The sequence below is a fragment of the Stylophora pistillata genome, chromosome 8, assembly GCF_964205215.1.
Source record: "Stylophora pistillata chromosome 8, jaStyPist1.2, whole genome shotgun sequence".
In the NCBI taxonomy this organism is placed as follows: Eukaryota; Metazoa; Cnidaria; class Anthozoa; order Scleractinia; family Pocilloporidae; genus Stylophora; species Stylophora pistillata.
This window is the reverse complement of record NC_142526.1, coordinates 16,463,196-16,481,073: the sequence shown is the minus strand read 5'-3', so window position 1 is coordinate 16,481,073 and position 17,878 is coordinate 16,463,196. Positions and strand designations below refer to the sequence as shown.

The following is a 17,878-nucleotide window of genomic DNA, read 5'->3' as shown; positions in this document are numbered from 1 at the left end:
TTAACAGGGAATATTGGATTTTTCTTTTCTTTACGCTCTTTCGCAAGCAGGCACCCTATGCCTACTCTTGGCTATGAAGTTGCAAATGAACAAAAATGGTTTTATCAAATTTCCATTTGCTCGCTGGAAAGCAAGCTGTCCGTTCGTTTGGCATTTATAATATAACATCTGGCCAGCGGGCATCCACCTTTCTTTGGTGTCCCCCTTACGGGAGTAAGTCCCGTAGACGGACGGTCCCACTAACGGATCCTTTTTCCAATTCCTGAGGGTGTCCACTTATGAGAAAGTTGACTGTTTTTACCGTGAGGAGCTGCAACGTTCTCCCTTTTCGACTCTAAAGCCCCTCCCCTCCCCCCCAAAAAAGTAGGAGTATGAGTTAAAGGTGGCTGAACACAGTTTTCGCGCGCGCTTTTGATGCAATTCAGCGCGCAAACAAACATGCCGTCAATAGAGCAGTCATTTACTCAACGCATACCCGAACTATCTGTGCTATTTTTTTCTCAATAGTTGGCGCAGTGTATTAATAGTATTAATCTTTTATTACAAAGACATGTTAGAAAAGTTAACGATGCAAAGACCTCAGCAATTCTCAGCTTTTTTGTCGTTACCGAAAAACCCAGTTAAATGCAGTCCATGCGTAATCAGTCAAAAAATTGCGATTGAGTGGAAAATTGGTTTCTCGGAAATATGCCTAGTTCTTGAGAACCACTCATTAGAATTTCACGAAATTTGGCACGAAAATACTTTAGGAAATAAGTAACTGGAGTATTGAAAAAAAGGATTTTTAACAAAGGAAATTCTAGATAATCGACTAAATCTTCAACAAGAGATAATTAAAGATGTCTCTGTTAAATTGTTCGCAAAATGGTGTTAGCTTGCGAGTATCGTTGCAAGCTCGTATGCAAATTCTAAAGAAAATCTAATGAGTGGATTTTCTGAAAATAACAAAACCGATTTTAAAGCCCTGTTTATATTTATTCATGTCACCATGGCAACGGCACAGACGTCAGCTTAACTATCGAAAAAAATAAAGTTTGTGTTGTTAACTTGCTTGCTTGCCAGTTTTGGCGACCAAGGGTTTTCAAGAAAATGGCGAAAGAAACATAGGTATCAAAAACTGTGTTCAGCCACCTTAGGAGTGGTCGTCTGTAAAGATCGAGCAGGTGTTGAAACACCTCTGTGTTTCTGTTCTTGGCCAGAACATAGCTATGAATGGCCTTAGTTACAGAAAAATATCAAAATGCCGAAAAAAAATTATTTTGGGAGAACGGTGGCATTTTGTGTTTTGGGGCTTCGTAACAGTGTTTTTCCGGTGAAATAGTGCACCTCAAGATAACGGCTGAGAAAAATTTATTTCGCCAGCAATTCGGAAACCACATAACAATTCTAAAACAAGAGATGTTTTTCAAAGGTTCTGAAGTATTTTTTTCCAAGATTCCTTAAAAAAAACGATTTTTTACGAATTTTCTAATTCAGGTAAAATTTCACCATCATATTTGAGCTCAAGAAGCGCGTTACGTCACCAACCTGACAAACGTGACTTGCGCGTCACATTGAGAAAAACATCATCAAAACACTCGAATTCCCTCTTAGATCATACAAAAACTTCGAAACAGGTCTCCTTCATGTTCAATATACATATAGTTTTCTCCTGAAGCCAAAAATTCAAGGCAATCTTGGCAATTTTCGATAGTCTACTAAATTCAAATTGCTGGTTTATGTTTTGAGAACGGCCATATTCGCAACTGATACCAACCCAACAATAACAAAAACTTTGTTAACGTCAGAAAGAATTGCCCAGGGTATAATTACACAAAATGTTACCGTTAGAAGTGGTTTCAATGCCAAGAGTATGCACTTTAGCCTGCTCCACCGTTTTCAAAACTTATCCATGCTACCATTTCTCGCCACTGCAGTGCAATCGATGGTATGTGATTGCGTTACACACATGAATCAAAAAAAAAAAAAAAAAAAAAAGTCTTTTTATAGGATTACACAATTACTGGTGAACCAGTAGTTTCCATTGTGGTCCTTGCAAACAAATGAAACAAATGGTCTAAATTGAACATAACATCATTAAGAACATCATTAAGAACCCCAACCAGCCGGAGGCAAACCAGTTGGCTCAACTGGTCAAACAAGGGTGGCCAAGGATCTGAACTCGGGGCTACCGTGAAACAAATCCAGTGGTCAGGGTGGGACTCTAACCCGGGAGCGGCGGATTACGAGTCCAACACTCAAACCACTCAGCCACACTGCCTCCTTGGAATGATTGACTCTGTCAAAAGCCTTGCGGAGAAATCCACAAACGCAACATCCACTTGACGTCCTTCATCCAGCGCTGTTACCCAATCATGATGAGTGACGACCAATTGTGTCTCGCAACATTTTCCTTTTACAAAACCGTGCTGCCACTCGGTTAGATACGGTGAAATATGTGTATAAATAGCAGTGTGCACGAGACGTTCCAAACATTTTGCTGGAATAGGTAACAAGGAAATAGATCAATAATTTTCCACAAGTTCCTTTTTATCGCTCTTATGTAAAGGGATGATGTTAGCAGATTTCCATAATGTAGGTATGACACCTGACCTTAAAGATAAATTAAAAAGATGTGACAGGGGTACAGACAATTCCTTTGCACATTTTCGTAGAATTCTGGATGGTATGTTATCCAAACCAGGTGCTTTGTTTAAAAGCAAGGAGAAATCATGCACCTGGGTTTCCTACTCTATTATATCTTTCACTTGAAAGAAAGTACGTGCACGGTGGCTACACGCGATTTCAATTGTAAGGGGCAGGGGATTAGCTTCGGGGGAGGGGCGAGTGCTTGGGTTGGTTAGTAGTAGGCGAGGGTCGAAATGTCGCGTTTGAGGACCTGACTGAGTGACAGTGTTTCGTTCTTTGACAAGACATTATAATTTCAGTGCCCTAAGTTTAGACGTTCATAAATTGTGAAACCTGTCGAAATGCCAAGGGTAAACTTGCAGTAGACTGGTAGTCCATGCTGAGAAAGTGCCAATACTCATCTCTTCACATTACAGAAATCGGGAAAAACTCCGACTGAATAGGCTGACCACTTAGCTCGACTGCTGACCACCTGCATTGCAGGATCACGGCACTGAGTTTATGAAATATAAGACACCTTTTAAGTAGTGGCCGGCCCAATATCTATAAATTGTACTGTGAGACAACAAACATTTAAAACATTTTGTAAATACAGTGAATAAAATTGTAAAAAATACACAGGTTTTCCTTAATGGGCTATTTACAAAATTGTGTGAAAAAGAATAGTACAAAACATCACCTTCAGTACCGACAGATTAAATTATAAAATGTTCAGCGTAAAATGCCTGTAAATTGTGGATTATATTATCTAATAAAATCTCGTTCAAAATGCGCCTTCGTTAAAGATAACTTTTGTACAACATAATGGCAAATTCGAACATTCTTTAATAAATTTTAAGAGTTCCTTCTGTCAAATTTTGTTCCTGATTTAGTATATAACTAACAGCATTCTATTATGAACTCTGTAATCTGATTGGCTAAGCTACTCGCTATCTTCTAAAAATTAAATTTAATGATGACGTCATCTTTGCTTCTGTTCTCCGACAAATCATAACAGCCAATCAAAATACGTGTATAATTTAGGCTATTAAAACAATTCGTGAGAGATGGTGAGACAAGTGATTGGCAGCTCAGAATGCGATTGTGAAACAAAATGAAATACAAAATGATAGCCAGTCGTTAAAAACTTACTGTTATTCACCACAGATTTATATTCACCCTGATCAACTAATTTCTCCAGGATCTATAGCGTGATACTTGCTACTTGGGATGTTGGGGGAACACGAGGAAAACTCATAGATCGCGAGCCGAAGGCGAGTAATTAAAAAGCTTTCCTCGTGTTCTCCCAACATCCCAAGTGGCTTTGTCTCGTCACAGAGCCCGGAAAATGCGCTCTATTGCTTTTATTACATAACTAGTTACATGCGGGCTCTATAACCTTATAAAACATCTGCTTGGAAACTGAATTGACCAATCAGACGATGCGCACTATGTCAAAATGTCGAAAGCAGATAATCTTAAAATCAGATATTTTAAACCCTGTGGTGCTGAGTGTTTTACACGTGCCACACTTAACGAGGTAACTGGAGTGCAAAATGGAGGTCTCTAAATGCCAGAAACTAAAAAAACTAACTCAGCCTCGAGTACAAAACATCAATAGAACTCGAGATATCGCTTTAAACGATTTGTTTAAAATGAATGTTAATCCAGTGTTAGTGGTGACACTAAAGATGGATCAGAGAGCGGTTTTGTTGAACAGCTGAACATTGTTTGAATAAACAGTCATACAGGCCGAGAGAAAAATACGGTGTAATTTCTTAAACCCGGGTTTGCAAAAATAAAAACGAATAACTTCAGCGTTTCACGTTAAAAGCGCGTTTAAGTCGTAACCACACTTACTCTTTAGTCGCTTTTAAGTCTGTTCGTGACCAAGGAAGTCATTGTCATTGGTCTTTGAAAGAAAGAAACTCCCCGCTTTTCTGAATGAGTCCTCGCATGCGTTCAGTGTTTACTTATACCACTTCATTTAAAAGGCATAGGATGTTTAAAAAATTGTTATCAAAAAATCAAAATAAACCGAAAAAATCAAAATAAAAGGGGAAATATGTAATCTAGATTGCTTTCCGCAAGCAACCAACTCATTGGTTCTTCATGGTTGTCTTCAGTAATGGAATATAATTTGAACACTGTGAGGAAATTCACCAGCCCCTCCACAAACCACAAATACCCTGCCATCATCAGTGACAGCTATGTCAGTGATTCCAGGCAGTGTACTGTAGTAAGATTCCAATGAACCATTCGGCAAATAACAACGAACCAACTTGTACAACCCACTGTATGCAAGCACTTTGCTACCTGCTTCGTCTAGTGCGATCACAAGCGGATAGAAGGCACGTTCATTTGGATCTTTTTTCAGCATACATTCGCCAAATGCCCTCAGGTACTTACCCTCGTGGTCAAACACACTCACCATGCAACGATTGTTTTTCTTGTCAACATCTGACACGAAAAACTCGTTGTTGAGTTCGACAGCTTTTAAGGGGTGAAGTAGTTTTCCTGAGAGGCTTGTCCCAAAACAAAGGAGTTCCTCTCCACTTGTGTTGAACACCTTAATACACGACTCATGGCCTTGCATTACAGGTGTGCACGTGACTAAAATTTGCTCTTCATTTACGTTAGTGATGCGAGTGAACCAATGAGAGTTAGAAGCCAACTTAACGAGACAGCGTGTGAATCTACCTGAACTATCAAATGCTTGAATCCGTGCTGGATTACCAAACAAACAGCCGTCAGCAACGGCGATCAAATGTCTCGTTAGAAATGTCACGCCAGTTGGCGATTCAAGGCTTCCGTCTTTTGATCCTCGTCTACCAATACAAGCCATAAACTCTCCTTGTTTGCTGTATATCAACACAGCATGATTTCCTTGATCACTCAGTGCAATATTACCTTCATCGTTTATTGCCACTGAGAATGGCTGAAACTTTCGTTTTAAAGGCTGTGGTATATTAAGAGAATGAAATCTTGTACCAGGTTTAAGAACTTCAAGGCTTTCCAAGTCACCCGAGTCAGGTGAACTGATTAACATGTTTGAAGATGTTAATTGTCCCTTCAAGCCTACACTTCCAAACATGTTTCCACTGACACACTGAAGAACTTCTTTGTTTGCCATAAATTCGAACAAATCTTTCGTCCTTTCCGTCTCAGAAGCAGAATGCAAATGACTCAACTTGGTACACGCAACATTTGCATCTCTAATTCTGTTTAACAAATGCTCTTTATCATTTGCTACGTCTAAAGCATCTCGTAATTTCAAGGAACCCTCGATATGAGTCAATAAAGTCTCTGTTTGTAAGGTTAGAAAACATGCTGGATGTTTCTTTTCTTCTTTCTCAACTAAATTGTCGACTTCAGCGCACAACGCTGCTTCTTGCTTTCGTAGAACTTCGACGAGGTTCTCAAAATCTTCGCGAATTTTGCGCTTGATTAGTTCTCCTTGTTGTTCTATGTTATTACGAGCCTCCTCGTAGATTTTTCGCACGATCGCCAGTTTTCCACTGCAGTCTTTCAATACTTTCCTGATCTCTTGAATAACTTTCTTGGCCGGCGAATCTCGAATTAAACGTGCTAAATAATCATTTGTAGGAAAACCATCAACTCCGCGGTCAGGAATAGGACAAACAGCACGACAGATCGGACAGCGAAAACTCAACGTATGGTGATGTAACAGTTCTTTCAGACATTTCTTACAAATGTTGTGAAGGCAACGTAAAACCTTTGGCTCAACATATTCTTCCAAACAGATAGGACAGTTGGCCTCTTTACTGAAAATATGGTCGATATTACTTACCGATGAAGCCATAAATTGTTCAAACGAGCGAGCGAGTTGTCTCTTTTCGGTTCGAAGCTTTGTATTTGTTTGTTTTATTACCACGCGGCGCATATTCAATGAAAGACAACAAAAGAACGAATTTGCATATTAAGTATGCGAATGAGCACAAAGAAGCTAACAGAAAAAATACCAACCCCGCAGACCGTTTCTGGGACTGCAAGATTTTCGCACAAAACAGCATCATTGATAAAAAAGAAATGCTTTGGCTTAAAATTCCTGAAAAAGTCTTATGAAAGGATACATTTTTTATCACGAGCCGTAACCACCGTTTGTAAATTTCCAGGCCTGATCGGCAAATAAATTCTCCTTATGTTTCCAGCACGGGCTCACAATGCCAAATTATTAGAACTCTTCAAAAGAAACGTTGGGTCTCAATTAAGAGAATTAACTTTCAGATCCCGAGAAAGGTTCAGATATTACCTCAGATATAAACTGAAACAGTTCAGATATAAACTGAAACTAGTTCAGATATAAACTGAAACAGCTACCTCTAAATCCGTACATTATCAATTGGTATCATAGTTTCCTCTATGCAAGACAACAACGTGTTGTTAGTTATAATTTTTTAGGACAGTGGAAATCTGTCAATAGAGGAACCACACAAGGTAGTGTAAGCGGACCGTATCTTTTTAATATATTTTTGAACGATTTGGAGATTTTTTTTAATGGTTGCCCTGTGCTTTTTAAATATGCCGATGATTCCACTATTCTTTCGCTATCACTAGGAATAGTGACCCGTCTGCCGACTTAGTAGGACAGTTCTTAACATGGTGTAAAGACAATAGAATGGTCTGCAACCCTTGCAAATGTAAAGAGCTGGTTGTTAGAAAGAAAAATCATAATGTACTCTACTCTCCAATTAATAATCTTCCCCAATGTAATAGCTTCGTTTTACTAGGAGTAACTTTACAGAGTGACGGAAAATCTGATGAGCATGTAAGAACTAAGCTTGTCAAAGCAAACAAGTGTTTACACGTCCTACGAACATTGAGAAAGGAACATTACTCTCAGGCAGAGATTGATCATCTTTTTATATCCACTGTTTTGGCTAATTTTAGCTATGCACTTTCAGTCTATGGGGCATCTGAGTCCGATCTTACGGTTGTACAAAATTTTTTAGACCGATGTCATAAACGCGGTTTTATCTCATTTCCAGTTTTTATCAAGAACCTTTTAAACAAACAAGACCGAAACATTTTGAAGAAACTAAAATCAACGGATTACCACCCCCTGAAAGACATCATTCCTGTCCAAAAGACATTTGTACACAATCTTAGGAAAAAAGGCTGCGCGCGCCCGAAAATTAATACACAGCGCTTTATGAACACCTTTGTAAATAGGTTGATATTTAAGCTCCATTTATTGTAATGACATACTTTTTAATTCATAATATGTATGTAGATTTCTGTAGTTTTTCCAAATTCATTGTAACATAAGATATGTAGTTTTATCTTATGATGGAATAAAGACTTTATTATTATTACCTCATCCGCCTATCCCAGAAATACTTTTAAGCAAAAATTGTTGGAGTCATTTCTAAACGTTTTAATGGTATATTTCGAGCCTGGAGCATAGATTTTTTGTAAGTCGGTCTGAAATTTAGAAAACAATCAAAATATTTCAGTTATTTCATTCACAAACTGCTCTTTGAAATGGAGTTTTGAATCGTTGATGCGTGTTCTTGTCTCCGTGTCTGAAATAGCATTTTCTCAGAAGTTTTTAAATCAGAACAATCAGATATACAAACACTGTATAAATTGAATACTCTTAATTTTTATTGTTCCCACAGACAGCGAGTTTCAGTTTTATCACCATATTCCTTCAAGCGTAAATTCGACAAACTAAACTACAGGCTTCGCAAGCGTACTGTGTGTGATTTCGGGGTCTTAAGTTCATTAATGGGAATAAGCGTGAGCCGTTCAAAAAGGACAAATTACAAAAGAATTAAAGAAAATTCAAAAAGGATAATAAAAGCGAAGAATATAACGTGTGGTGCCACCAGACAACCGTATTTTTTGTCCACAGTTGACTGGTAGGACCACACGGGTTACAAAGATTAAGTCGCCGAAACAGAGTTTAAAACGACCATTTACGACAAAGCAGCTACGGAAAAAAGGTAACGACGTTATATTTCTCGCTCTTATTATCCTTTTTAATTTTTCTTTAATTTTTTTTAATAATTTCTCCTTTTATCAACGGCTCGTACTTTCGCATAAAATTCGATCTTAATGTTAGGTATAGGTGGTTTGCATGTTACGTCATGGCCACCATGTTGGTGGACGTAAACAATGGATATCTCATTAGCTTCTTTTGTTCGTCCACCAGCATTTGTTCCTTTCACCATTGTTACCTGTATCTCTAGAGATTGGTTGCAAACCACCTATTCCCCAAAATCACACACAGTACGCTTGGGCCGCCTGTGACTAAACCTAAGTTTTCTTACAACCTAGCATTGATGATCTGAACAAACTCCGGCTTAAGAGACGCTCCTCCAACCAGGAAGCCATCAACATCACTTTCCTTGGCCAGTTCTTTACAATTCTTGGCGTTCACGGAACCTGTTCAAATAATACCCAAAACATCACAAGGTCTTAATCATTGCAAATTCCACGTGCAATCGGGCTTTATTCTATTCAACGAAATAAAAACAAAGGTTTGCACTGCTATTTTTCTCTCACACACACCAAACACAGCCCAGGGCCGAAATTTTGTTTTCGTCAACAGTCCATGCCAATTTAAAGAGGTTTCGCGTCAAGTTTTTCCATTTCAAATTAAGGGGAGCAACTACAGAATACAGGGCCATTGAGGTCCACCTTGCCGGCATGCTTTGAAGAACGAGGCAGAAAACAAAAGGATGCATTGTAGTTTCGTTCTTTCAAAATAGGTTTCGTTCTTCTAAAAATTTCAGTTAACAGTGTAACACATATTTTGTTTATAGCCCTTGAGATGAACGTACGTATGGTAATTTCTATTTTGGAACGAAATGACCCTTAAAAAGAACGAAACGAGTTTGCCTCTAAGGGCCTCTAAGGGCCTACCTCTACATGAGACAGATTTGACCATAACGCCAGCTTACTATTTAAAATGTTGTTTCAAAAGGATCATATGTGGAATTATAAGACACTGGAAGAAATGGCTGGGCAGAAATAGCTTACACACGGCCTTATAGACTTGACCATGCAAAAACGCTGAAAACCTCATGATAATTTCAGTGGCTTATAAAATGATTTTCCACAAGCTCTTCTCTTTCTTACAAGGAAATATTTACATGGTTTGTGTGCAGTCTTTAATAGATTTAGTATGCTTACCTCCATAAATTATTCTAGTTGAACTGGCGACAGCAGCTGAAACGTTATCTGTAAGCCAACCTCTCAGTTGATGATGGACTTCTTGGGCCTACACGTTATCAAGTTAGAGATGCTTATTATGAACCAATTTTTTTTCCATAATACAGTTTGTTCACACCATGTATTGGCTAGTTCCCAGCGCAAGCGCAATGCAAGTCACAAGGATTTAAACAAACTGGGCTAAGCTCTGGCAATGAGGACTAACTGGCTTATAAAATCTCATCTTACACTACCGTATAGTTCATGAAAAAAGGCTCTAAAGAGGCTAGATGAAAAAAATTCAAATTCGACACTGTCCACACATGTAATTGACCTCTTGTTGCCCACGTTTTCTATTTATTTTTCTTTATTTGAAAGGGGGCAGGGTATCTTGTAGAGAAGTCGTCGACAAGATTGAAGAGAATCTGTCCCTTTTGAGGAGAAATTGAAGCGGATGAAACAAAAGGAACCCCCCACACTAAAAAAAAAACAAACAAAAAAACAAAAACGAAAAAACAAAAAATTCTCTTTGTTAATGAGTTTGTGTACCCATTAAAATGGATAGGCGGCTAGGGTAAGAAAGTACGAAATTAACAGTATCTTACCAAAAATCAAAGCACGTGTGACTCTGGGGCAAAGGAATAGTATTTGATTGGCCTTGTCACCAACACATAATTATAGTTTCTATTCATCACAAGGAACACTCAACACACACTGAATTAAACCTTACAAAAAAAGCAATTTGTTTTAATCTGCTGCTGTTTCTTTAACAGTGCATTTTGGATTTTGCTTTTTTCCCTCAAGTTTTGTTCATAATTAACCCTTACTCTCTAACATACAATTCTTATGACGTTGTTTCAGAGAATTTGGTATTGGATCAACTGATAATCCCTTAATAGACATTTTCTTTATTCTCATGATTTGTCTTCTTGAAGTTGTACTAATAGAAAAAGGAAAAATTGGTCACGGTCACTCGTGGAATTTAAAGGGTTAAAAAAAAGTTGTTAAAACAAATTTGTGAGATAGCCAGAAAATGCAAGAATTACTGACCACTTAAATAGAAGTCCAGATGTTACATAGCAGTTGTTTCTCATTCATATTCATTGACTATGTTATTCCCAGAAGATAGTTAAGTGCGACCCCTGTCTTTATACCACACAGAGCAGTTTGGTAAAATGTCCTCACCTGCTGAGGAGTAGCCGTGACTCCAGTGCCAATGGCCCAAACTGGTTCATAGGCAATAACCACTCTACTCCAGTCGCAAACATTATCTGTGGCAAAGTAAGCAAATACTGGGTTCATAGGCAATAACCACTCTACTCCAGTCACAAACATTATCTGTGGCAAAGTAAGCAAATACTGGGTTCATAGGCAATAACCACTCTACTCCAGTCACAAACATTATCTGTGGCAAAGTAAGCAAATACTGGGTTCATAGGCAATAACCACTCTACTCCAGTCACAAACATTATCTGTGGCAAAGTAAGCAAATACTGGGTTCATAGGCAATAACCACTCTACTCCAGTCACAAACATTATCTGTGGCAAAGTAAGCAAATACTGGGTTCATAGGCAATAACCACTCTACTCCAGTCACAAACATTATCTGTGGCAAAGTAAGCAAATACTGGGTCCATAGGCAATAACCACTCTACTCCAGTCACAAACATTATCTGTGGCAAAGTAAGCAAATACTGGGATAAGGGATTGTCTTGTGAGCAGACTCTAATCCCCACATATCTAGTTCCCATCTTCTATGAGTATGTTCTTCCCTTTAAAATGAATTTTGACAAAGGAGAGATGGTTCAAACAATCAGTGGTTTTAGTAAGATAGTCAACCCAGAGAAGTACCATTACAATGGTAAAAGTAAAAGTTTATATTGTACAAACCAGCAATGGCTTTAAGCTGCCTTGACACAACTTCTGTGGTTTTTCCAGACTCTCTCTCTGACAAAAGTTCTCCAATACAGGCTATCACACTTAATCCTTCTGACAGTGCATGAGCAACCTTCTCGCCAATCAGCTGAAGAAATCACAGTCACAAAAATACATTGATGTCAGCTTATAAATATCTGATCCCTTTTGAATTGTTGTATATGGCAACATCATTCTCTTACATCATGTTTAAATGATTTTAACTAAAGGAACTATGTCTCACTTCATATGTAACCATGATGAGAATTTATTCTCACATAGACTTCAAACTGTTTTCTTTTAACTAAAAAGAAAGAAGCCCTACCAGTTCTCAAACTTGCCATGCTAAAATCAAAGTAAGTGGGTTTTGTGGAAATTACAAGAGAAAAGAAACAGAATAACTATAGCTTACTATACATCCTCACCAGCAAATGCTGCCTGGCTGGGATGCATAAGCTGAAATGGATCCACATTTAGAAGAGCATATGATCAAAAAATGGCACAGCTTGTTGGAAAGATGCTGCTTTTCTATTTGTAGTTTTCATCAACAAAGCCATCAAATTGGAGACAAAAAGGAAGATGTGAAAAGAAAAAATCTGCTTTTCACTATATGAAAAGATAAAAGGGTTTGGCTAAATTGAAGATAGCTTAGAATGTGCTTTTGTGAACAACTGCTAAACATTGTTTAATAACCAGCCCAAAATGTTCGGTGCTTAAACTGACACTATTCCACAAAACACATCATCTACAACTACCAAAGGTCACTTCCTTATCTCTCACCTCATCACTCTCTTGGAAAATCTTTCTCCTTTCAGAATGTCCTAAAATCACCCAGCTACAGCCAATGTCTTTGATCATAGCAGGGCTAAAATGGATAATTAATATCTAGTTACTTTTTTACAAATGACAGATATGAATAGAGGCACTTTGAGTCAGATTCCACCTCAACACAGTATACAAAATGTATATCTGATATGATGAACTCCTGAATGGTAGTCTGGAAAACCCGGAATTCCATCAGAATCCCACCGGAAATTTTCAACGTCTGTTTTTTTATTCAAAATGACTCCAATGATTTTCCAAAGAGTGTACGAGCTCTGAAAATACTCAGATGATTAACCCGAAGATTATTCGATGGTTTCTGAATTTACCCGGAGAGCCCTGAATTTTTAAAGGCTCGTTTTTCTTCTTTTTTCAAGATTTTTCCGAAGAGTGTACAAGCTCCAAATGTGTACTCCGAGGATTAACCGAAAAATATCTGAGGGTCTTTGAAGTTACCCGGAGAACCTCAAAGAACAATCGAACCCCAAGCTTCATTTTTTTTTATCTATTTTTTTCTTTTATCTTTTGTTTATTTTTAATTATTAACTTATCTATTTTTTAACGGCCATGAAACTAAATAATAAACAGCAAATCATTCATCAAATAATAGGTTAACATGGTCAGCCTCCCTTTAATCGAGATCTCAATCATTCTTTAAAAGGGTACAAAGAAAATATAACAATGCTTAAGTCAATCTGCCATTTATTCAATTTCAATTCCAGGAAAGCACTGCTTAACGAAAGTGATAAGCTCTTCCGTTAGAGAAAAGCCTCCCTCAGTTCTCCTCAACAAACCTTGCAGGTTTTCCAGCTTACCTTTCCAAAGAGCATACAAGCTTCGAATATACTCCGAAGATTAACCAAAGATTATCTGAGGGTAAAAAAGTCGTATCTTAAGGATACTACAGACTTCGTCAATTTCATAGAAAATACGAAAGTCCCGGAGAACGTAGTACTTGTTTCAATGGATGTTACAAGCTTATATACAAATATAACACAAGAGAAGGGAATAGACACTGTATGCAGAGTGTACGAAATATTCTACAGAAACAATACTCCTATCCCTACACAACTCCTAAAACAAGTGCTTCTAAAGGCTAATTCTCCAAGAAAATTCTTTCCAGTTTAATGGAAAGCACTATCTTAAAACACATGGTACGGCCATGGGCACGAAAATGGCAGTCACCTTTTCTCATATTTTCGTCAACAAGGTAGAGACAGAAATCCTTGACAAAAGCCTTTTCAAAGCACTTGTTTGGAAACATTACATAGACGACATCTTCTCACTATGGAGTACAAACAAAGCAACAATAGAATGTTTCACTGAAAAAGCAAACAATCATCATTCAACAATAAAATTTACGGCTGAAATTTCTGATGAGGAAACAACATTCCTGGACACCTACATCTACAAAGGCGAACGATTTGAAAAAGACACAATCCTTGATGTGCGTACTCATTTTAAACAAACTGAGACATTTCAGTATACACACTATAGTTCATGACACCCACAAGGAGTTAAAAAAGGCTTCATAAAAGGGGAGGCCCTTAGACTTCCCAGAGCAAACTCCACTCAAACAATATTTAGGGAGAGAATTGCAAATTTCAAAGCGCATTTGCTAAATAAAGAGAGGCTACCCAGAGGACCTCATTAACAAAACCCTCTCAGAGGTGAATTTCAAAAACAGGAAATTAGCTCTTCAACAGAAACAGAAGACAAACCAATGAATCTTGCCTTTTGTTACACAATACCCACCATTAGTCCCAAACCTAAAGCACTAAAAATCCACCCCTCGTATCTTACAAAAGAGGACGGTCGCTCAAAGACATACTCTTGAGGGCCAAACTTTGAATAGGCTATTCAAAACACGCGCTGGGGTGTCATGTAGGCCTGTCAACCCCATTTTACATTACCTAGATGGCACAAAATGTTGGAAGTTAGACAGAGCAAAAAGAAGATACTACCATATTAACATAGCATGTCTGTCCACACGTCGTCCCTGGTTCCATACAGGCCACTTGCAAGGTCTGTTGAGGAGAACTGAGGGAGGCCTGTCTCTAACGGAAGAGCTTATAACTTTTGTTAAGCAGTGCTTTCCCGGAATTGTAATTGAATAAATGGCAAACTGACTTAGGCATTGCTATATTTTCTTTGTACCCTTTTAATGAATAATCGAGATCTCGATTAAAGGGAGGCTGACCATGTTAACCTATAATTTGACAAATAATTTGCTGTTTATTATTTAATTACATGGCCATTAGAATATTGATAAGTTAATAATTAAAAATAAACAAAAGATCAAATAAAAGAATAGATAAAAAAAATTGAAGCTGGGGGTTTGATTGTTCCTCGAGGATCTCTGGGTAACTTCGGAGACCCTCGGATAGTTTTCGGTTAATCCTTGGAGTGTATATTTGGAGCTTGTACACTCATTGGAAAAATCTTGAAAAAAGAAAGAAGAAGAAATGAAAAAACAAGCCTTCAAAAATTCAGGGATCTCTGGGTAACTTCGGAAACCATCAAATAATCTCCGGGTAACTGTGGAGACCCTTGGATAGTTTTCGGTTAATCCTCGGAGTACACATTCGGAGCTCGTACACTCTTCGGAAAAATCTTGAAAAAAGAAAAAAAGAAGAATTTTAAAAAAACCAGCCTTAAAAAATTCAGGGCTCTCCGGGTAACTTTGCAAACCATCAAATAATCTTCGGGTTAATCATCTGAGTATTTTCGGAGCTTGTACACTCTTCGGAAAATGATCGGAGTCATTTTGAATAAAAAAACAGACGTTGAAAAATTCCGGTGGGGTTCCGGCGGAATTCCGGATTCCTGGTTTTCCAGATTACCCTCCCGAATGACTAAATTATTGCAGTTATTTTGCTTATTGATATGCAGTTCACTATGACAAGGCCTGAAATATGAAATGAAATCTAATCTCACGTACAGCCTATAAAGCTCTGTCAGCTTTTATTGAAAATATAGTAACGTGAACAAATGATGATTTGTTAGCAGATGTTTTGGTGTATAACAAGGTACAAAAAAGTGAATGTCAAGGAGGCTGGAGCTGGCCTAGACTTAAACTAAACATGTCAACTGACTTAATTTGCAGTTGAGTTTGTTTGGCAATATTGAATTTACGTCCGAGTCATTAAGTGACAAGAAGTACAATACAAATAACAATCCTGCTAAGTTAAACTGGCTTAAATACAACTCACCGTCGAAAAAAGAAAAACAATTTGCAAATAGATTGCATGTTGCCATGGGTCTGTTCAGTAATAAATCACAGAAGAGGTCAAAGTATGGTAAGAACAAAAAAGTGGCACACAAGGATTGTGTCATGGATGTTCTCACTGGATTTTGACATCCTCTGAGATTGAACAGATCCAACGCAATATGGAATCTATTTGTTTTATATAATAAGGAGGCAGAAACTGTCAGTGATGATGTTATCTATGCATTTGTCCCACAATAGATCATAAATAAGGAGCAATCAAAATGCATAGTGCACAATTTAGCTTATTGCATAATTTCTCCTAGATTTCACCCTATTTGTTAACAGGATAATTGAATTCAACACCAACCTCAATAACTCAAACTATTGCTTGTTTCCCTTTTGACTTTGAGTTACGTGGATTTTACTGTGTTACAAATCCCCTCTCATGACATGCTAGTTCATCACAGGCTAACCCAGCTTTTGGTAGGTTATGTATTCACTCCGACGAAGGGCTAACGCTCGAAACATCAGCTTTTATAATCGTAACAGTGACCAATTTACCATTTCAACTTCGTTGATATATTCACATTATTTTGGTAGGTTTTCCTCACAACTCATTGGTACTCAATTACTTAACTGAGTAGAGAGAGGTTTTGCCAAAGATCAGGCCTTGAACAGATTCCTTCAAATCAAGTGCACTTTACTAACTGCTGTCTAAAAGTCGCTTTGCTAAATGGGCCTATATCACCTAAAAGCAAGCTGTTTCACTGGTTTACTAGTGGTGGTTAAAACAGCTGACTTCATAGCATGCTAACTTAGGATTTCTTCTCTGTGGTTTCACTTTCTTTTTTAATACCTGATTTCTCCTGTGAAAGCTCCACTGGCGACTTTGTAACAGTTTTGAGCTGAAACATAAATGCCTGGCTTGACAGCTTTACAGACATAATCCAGATAAATGGAGGGGGGAGAAACTACAACATCTGTAGAGACAATCACAAAATAATGCCTGTCACTAGCACACTTCTTTGCAGCATACAAGCTTACAGTATCAATATCAAATCATCTAATGATCTCAGCGCGAATATCTTTAGAACAGTTTTTAAGTTTAGTAAAAATTCCTTCCGTCCTTCGTCAGAGAGCCCCCCTTCAGAAAATCCTATTTTTGTTAGCAAACTCCAGGAGAGAGACAACCCATTCCAAAGGGCGGAAACGTTAACGCTTACATGTAAATAACTCTAAGTTGCATTTTTTTTTTTAAATTAAACGAGAACACTAAACGTAATAGAGAAATAATTTCTTGGTCATGGGGGTTCATCGGCGCACCAACTAAATCGCATGAACTCCAGTGCTACTCGTGAAGTCTTAAAATTAGATTTCAACAAACATAGATAAATTTTAAACTGCATGATTTGATTTTAGGAAACTCGACTACTCATTAAAGACTATTTCTGATGACAAACATTACGACAGAAAAATACCGTTGTAGCTAGGAAATGTATTGGCCTTATGGGCAGTGTATGTAACAAACCCGTGAAGGAGGACAGATCACTTGACGCCAAGTTCTTTAAAATTTCATCTATTTTTCCTTTATTTCCGTTCATCTTCCAGTTGCCACCCACGAAAAATTTCCTCTCCATTGTGAATTCCTCTACAGCACAGCAGATCAAATGAGGACAGAGGATGACACTCCACCAGAAGGACGATGAAACCAGCTACAGAGAAGGTCGAGCGTCGCTAAGAAGAAATGTTGAGCGTGGACCTCGGACCGACTGAGTCTGCAGGCGCGAGTCAGTGTTATGTGGTTTAGTCATTTTTACGTGGTGTAAGGTAATAAGATTTCCTTACCGAAACCTTCCGGGAAAGTAAGGGCATGAAGTCAAACTTTTGTCTTTTTGTTATCACTTTTAAGGATTACTCCAAAATGAAAAAATATAACTATTTTGTAAAATTTTGTTAAAGGAAACAAATAAATCATGCACTATTAACATGTCCCGTGAATAGCGCGTGCTGTTGGCAACGCAATCACGGACTTTACTTTGCTTTGTATCTGCTTTGAGGTAAAGTCGCACCTCTTTCTCGACCAATCAAATGCAAAACCTGGTCACGACCCGGCTACACTCGCGTTTCCCTTTTCTTTACGATAAA

The 17,878-nt window shown here is 38.0% G+C and overlaps 2 protein-coding genes, 1 long non-coding RNA gene and 1 pseudogene across 4 annotated transcripts in view; 2 read left to right on the top strand and 2 right to left on the bottom strand.

Moving 5' to 3' along the window:
• The window catches only part of LOC111337939 (uncharacterized), a 62,803-nt gene that overhangs the window by 18,424 nt on the left and 26,501 nt on the right, over positions 1 to 17,878 (top strand). The window lies entirely within an intron of this gene.
• LOC111346302 (uncharacterized) lies at positions 3,197 to 8,070 on the bottom strand. Its single transcript, XM_022953597.2, has one exon. The coding sequence runs from the start codon at positions 6,509 to 6,511 to the stop codon at positions 4,730 to 4,732; it is 1,782 nt and encodes a 593-aa protein (XP_022809332.2). The 5' UTR covers positions 6,512 to 8,070; the 3' UTR covers positions 3,197 to 4,729.
• LOC111346301 (triosephosphate isomerase) lies at positions 8,214 to 17,492 on the bottom strand. Its single transcript, XM_088730050.1, has 7 exons — positions 17,262 to 17,492; positions 16,590 to 16,713; positions 12,481 to 12,565; positions 11,677 to 11,809; positions 10,972 to 11,057; positions 9,769 to 9,856; positions 8,214 to 9,018 (listed from the first exon to the last, which is right to left on the bottom strand). Exons 1-7 carry the CDS (start codon positions 17,368 to 17,370, stop codon positions 8,900 to 8,902), a joined length of 744 nt encoding a protein of 247 aa, XP_088586176.1. The 5' UTR covers positions 17,371 to 17,492; the 3' UTR covers positions 8,214 to 8,899.
• LOC148725212 (uncharacterized) lies at positions 13,408 to 14,373 on the top strand (annotated as a pseudogene).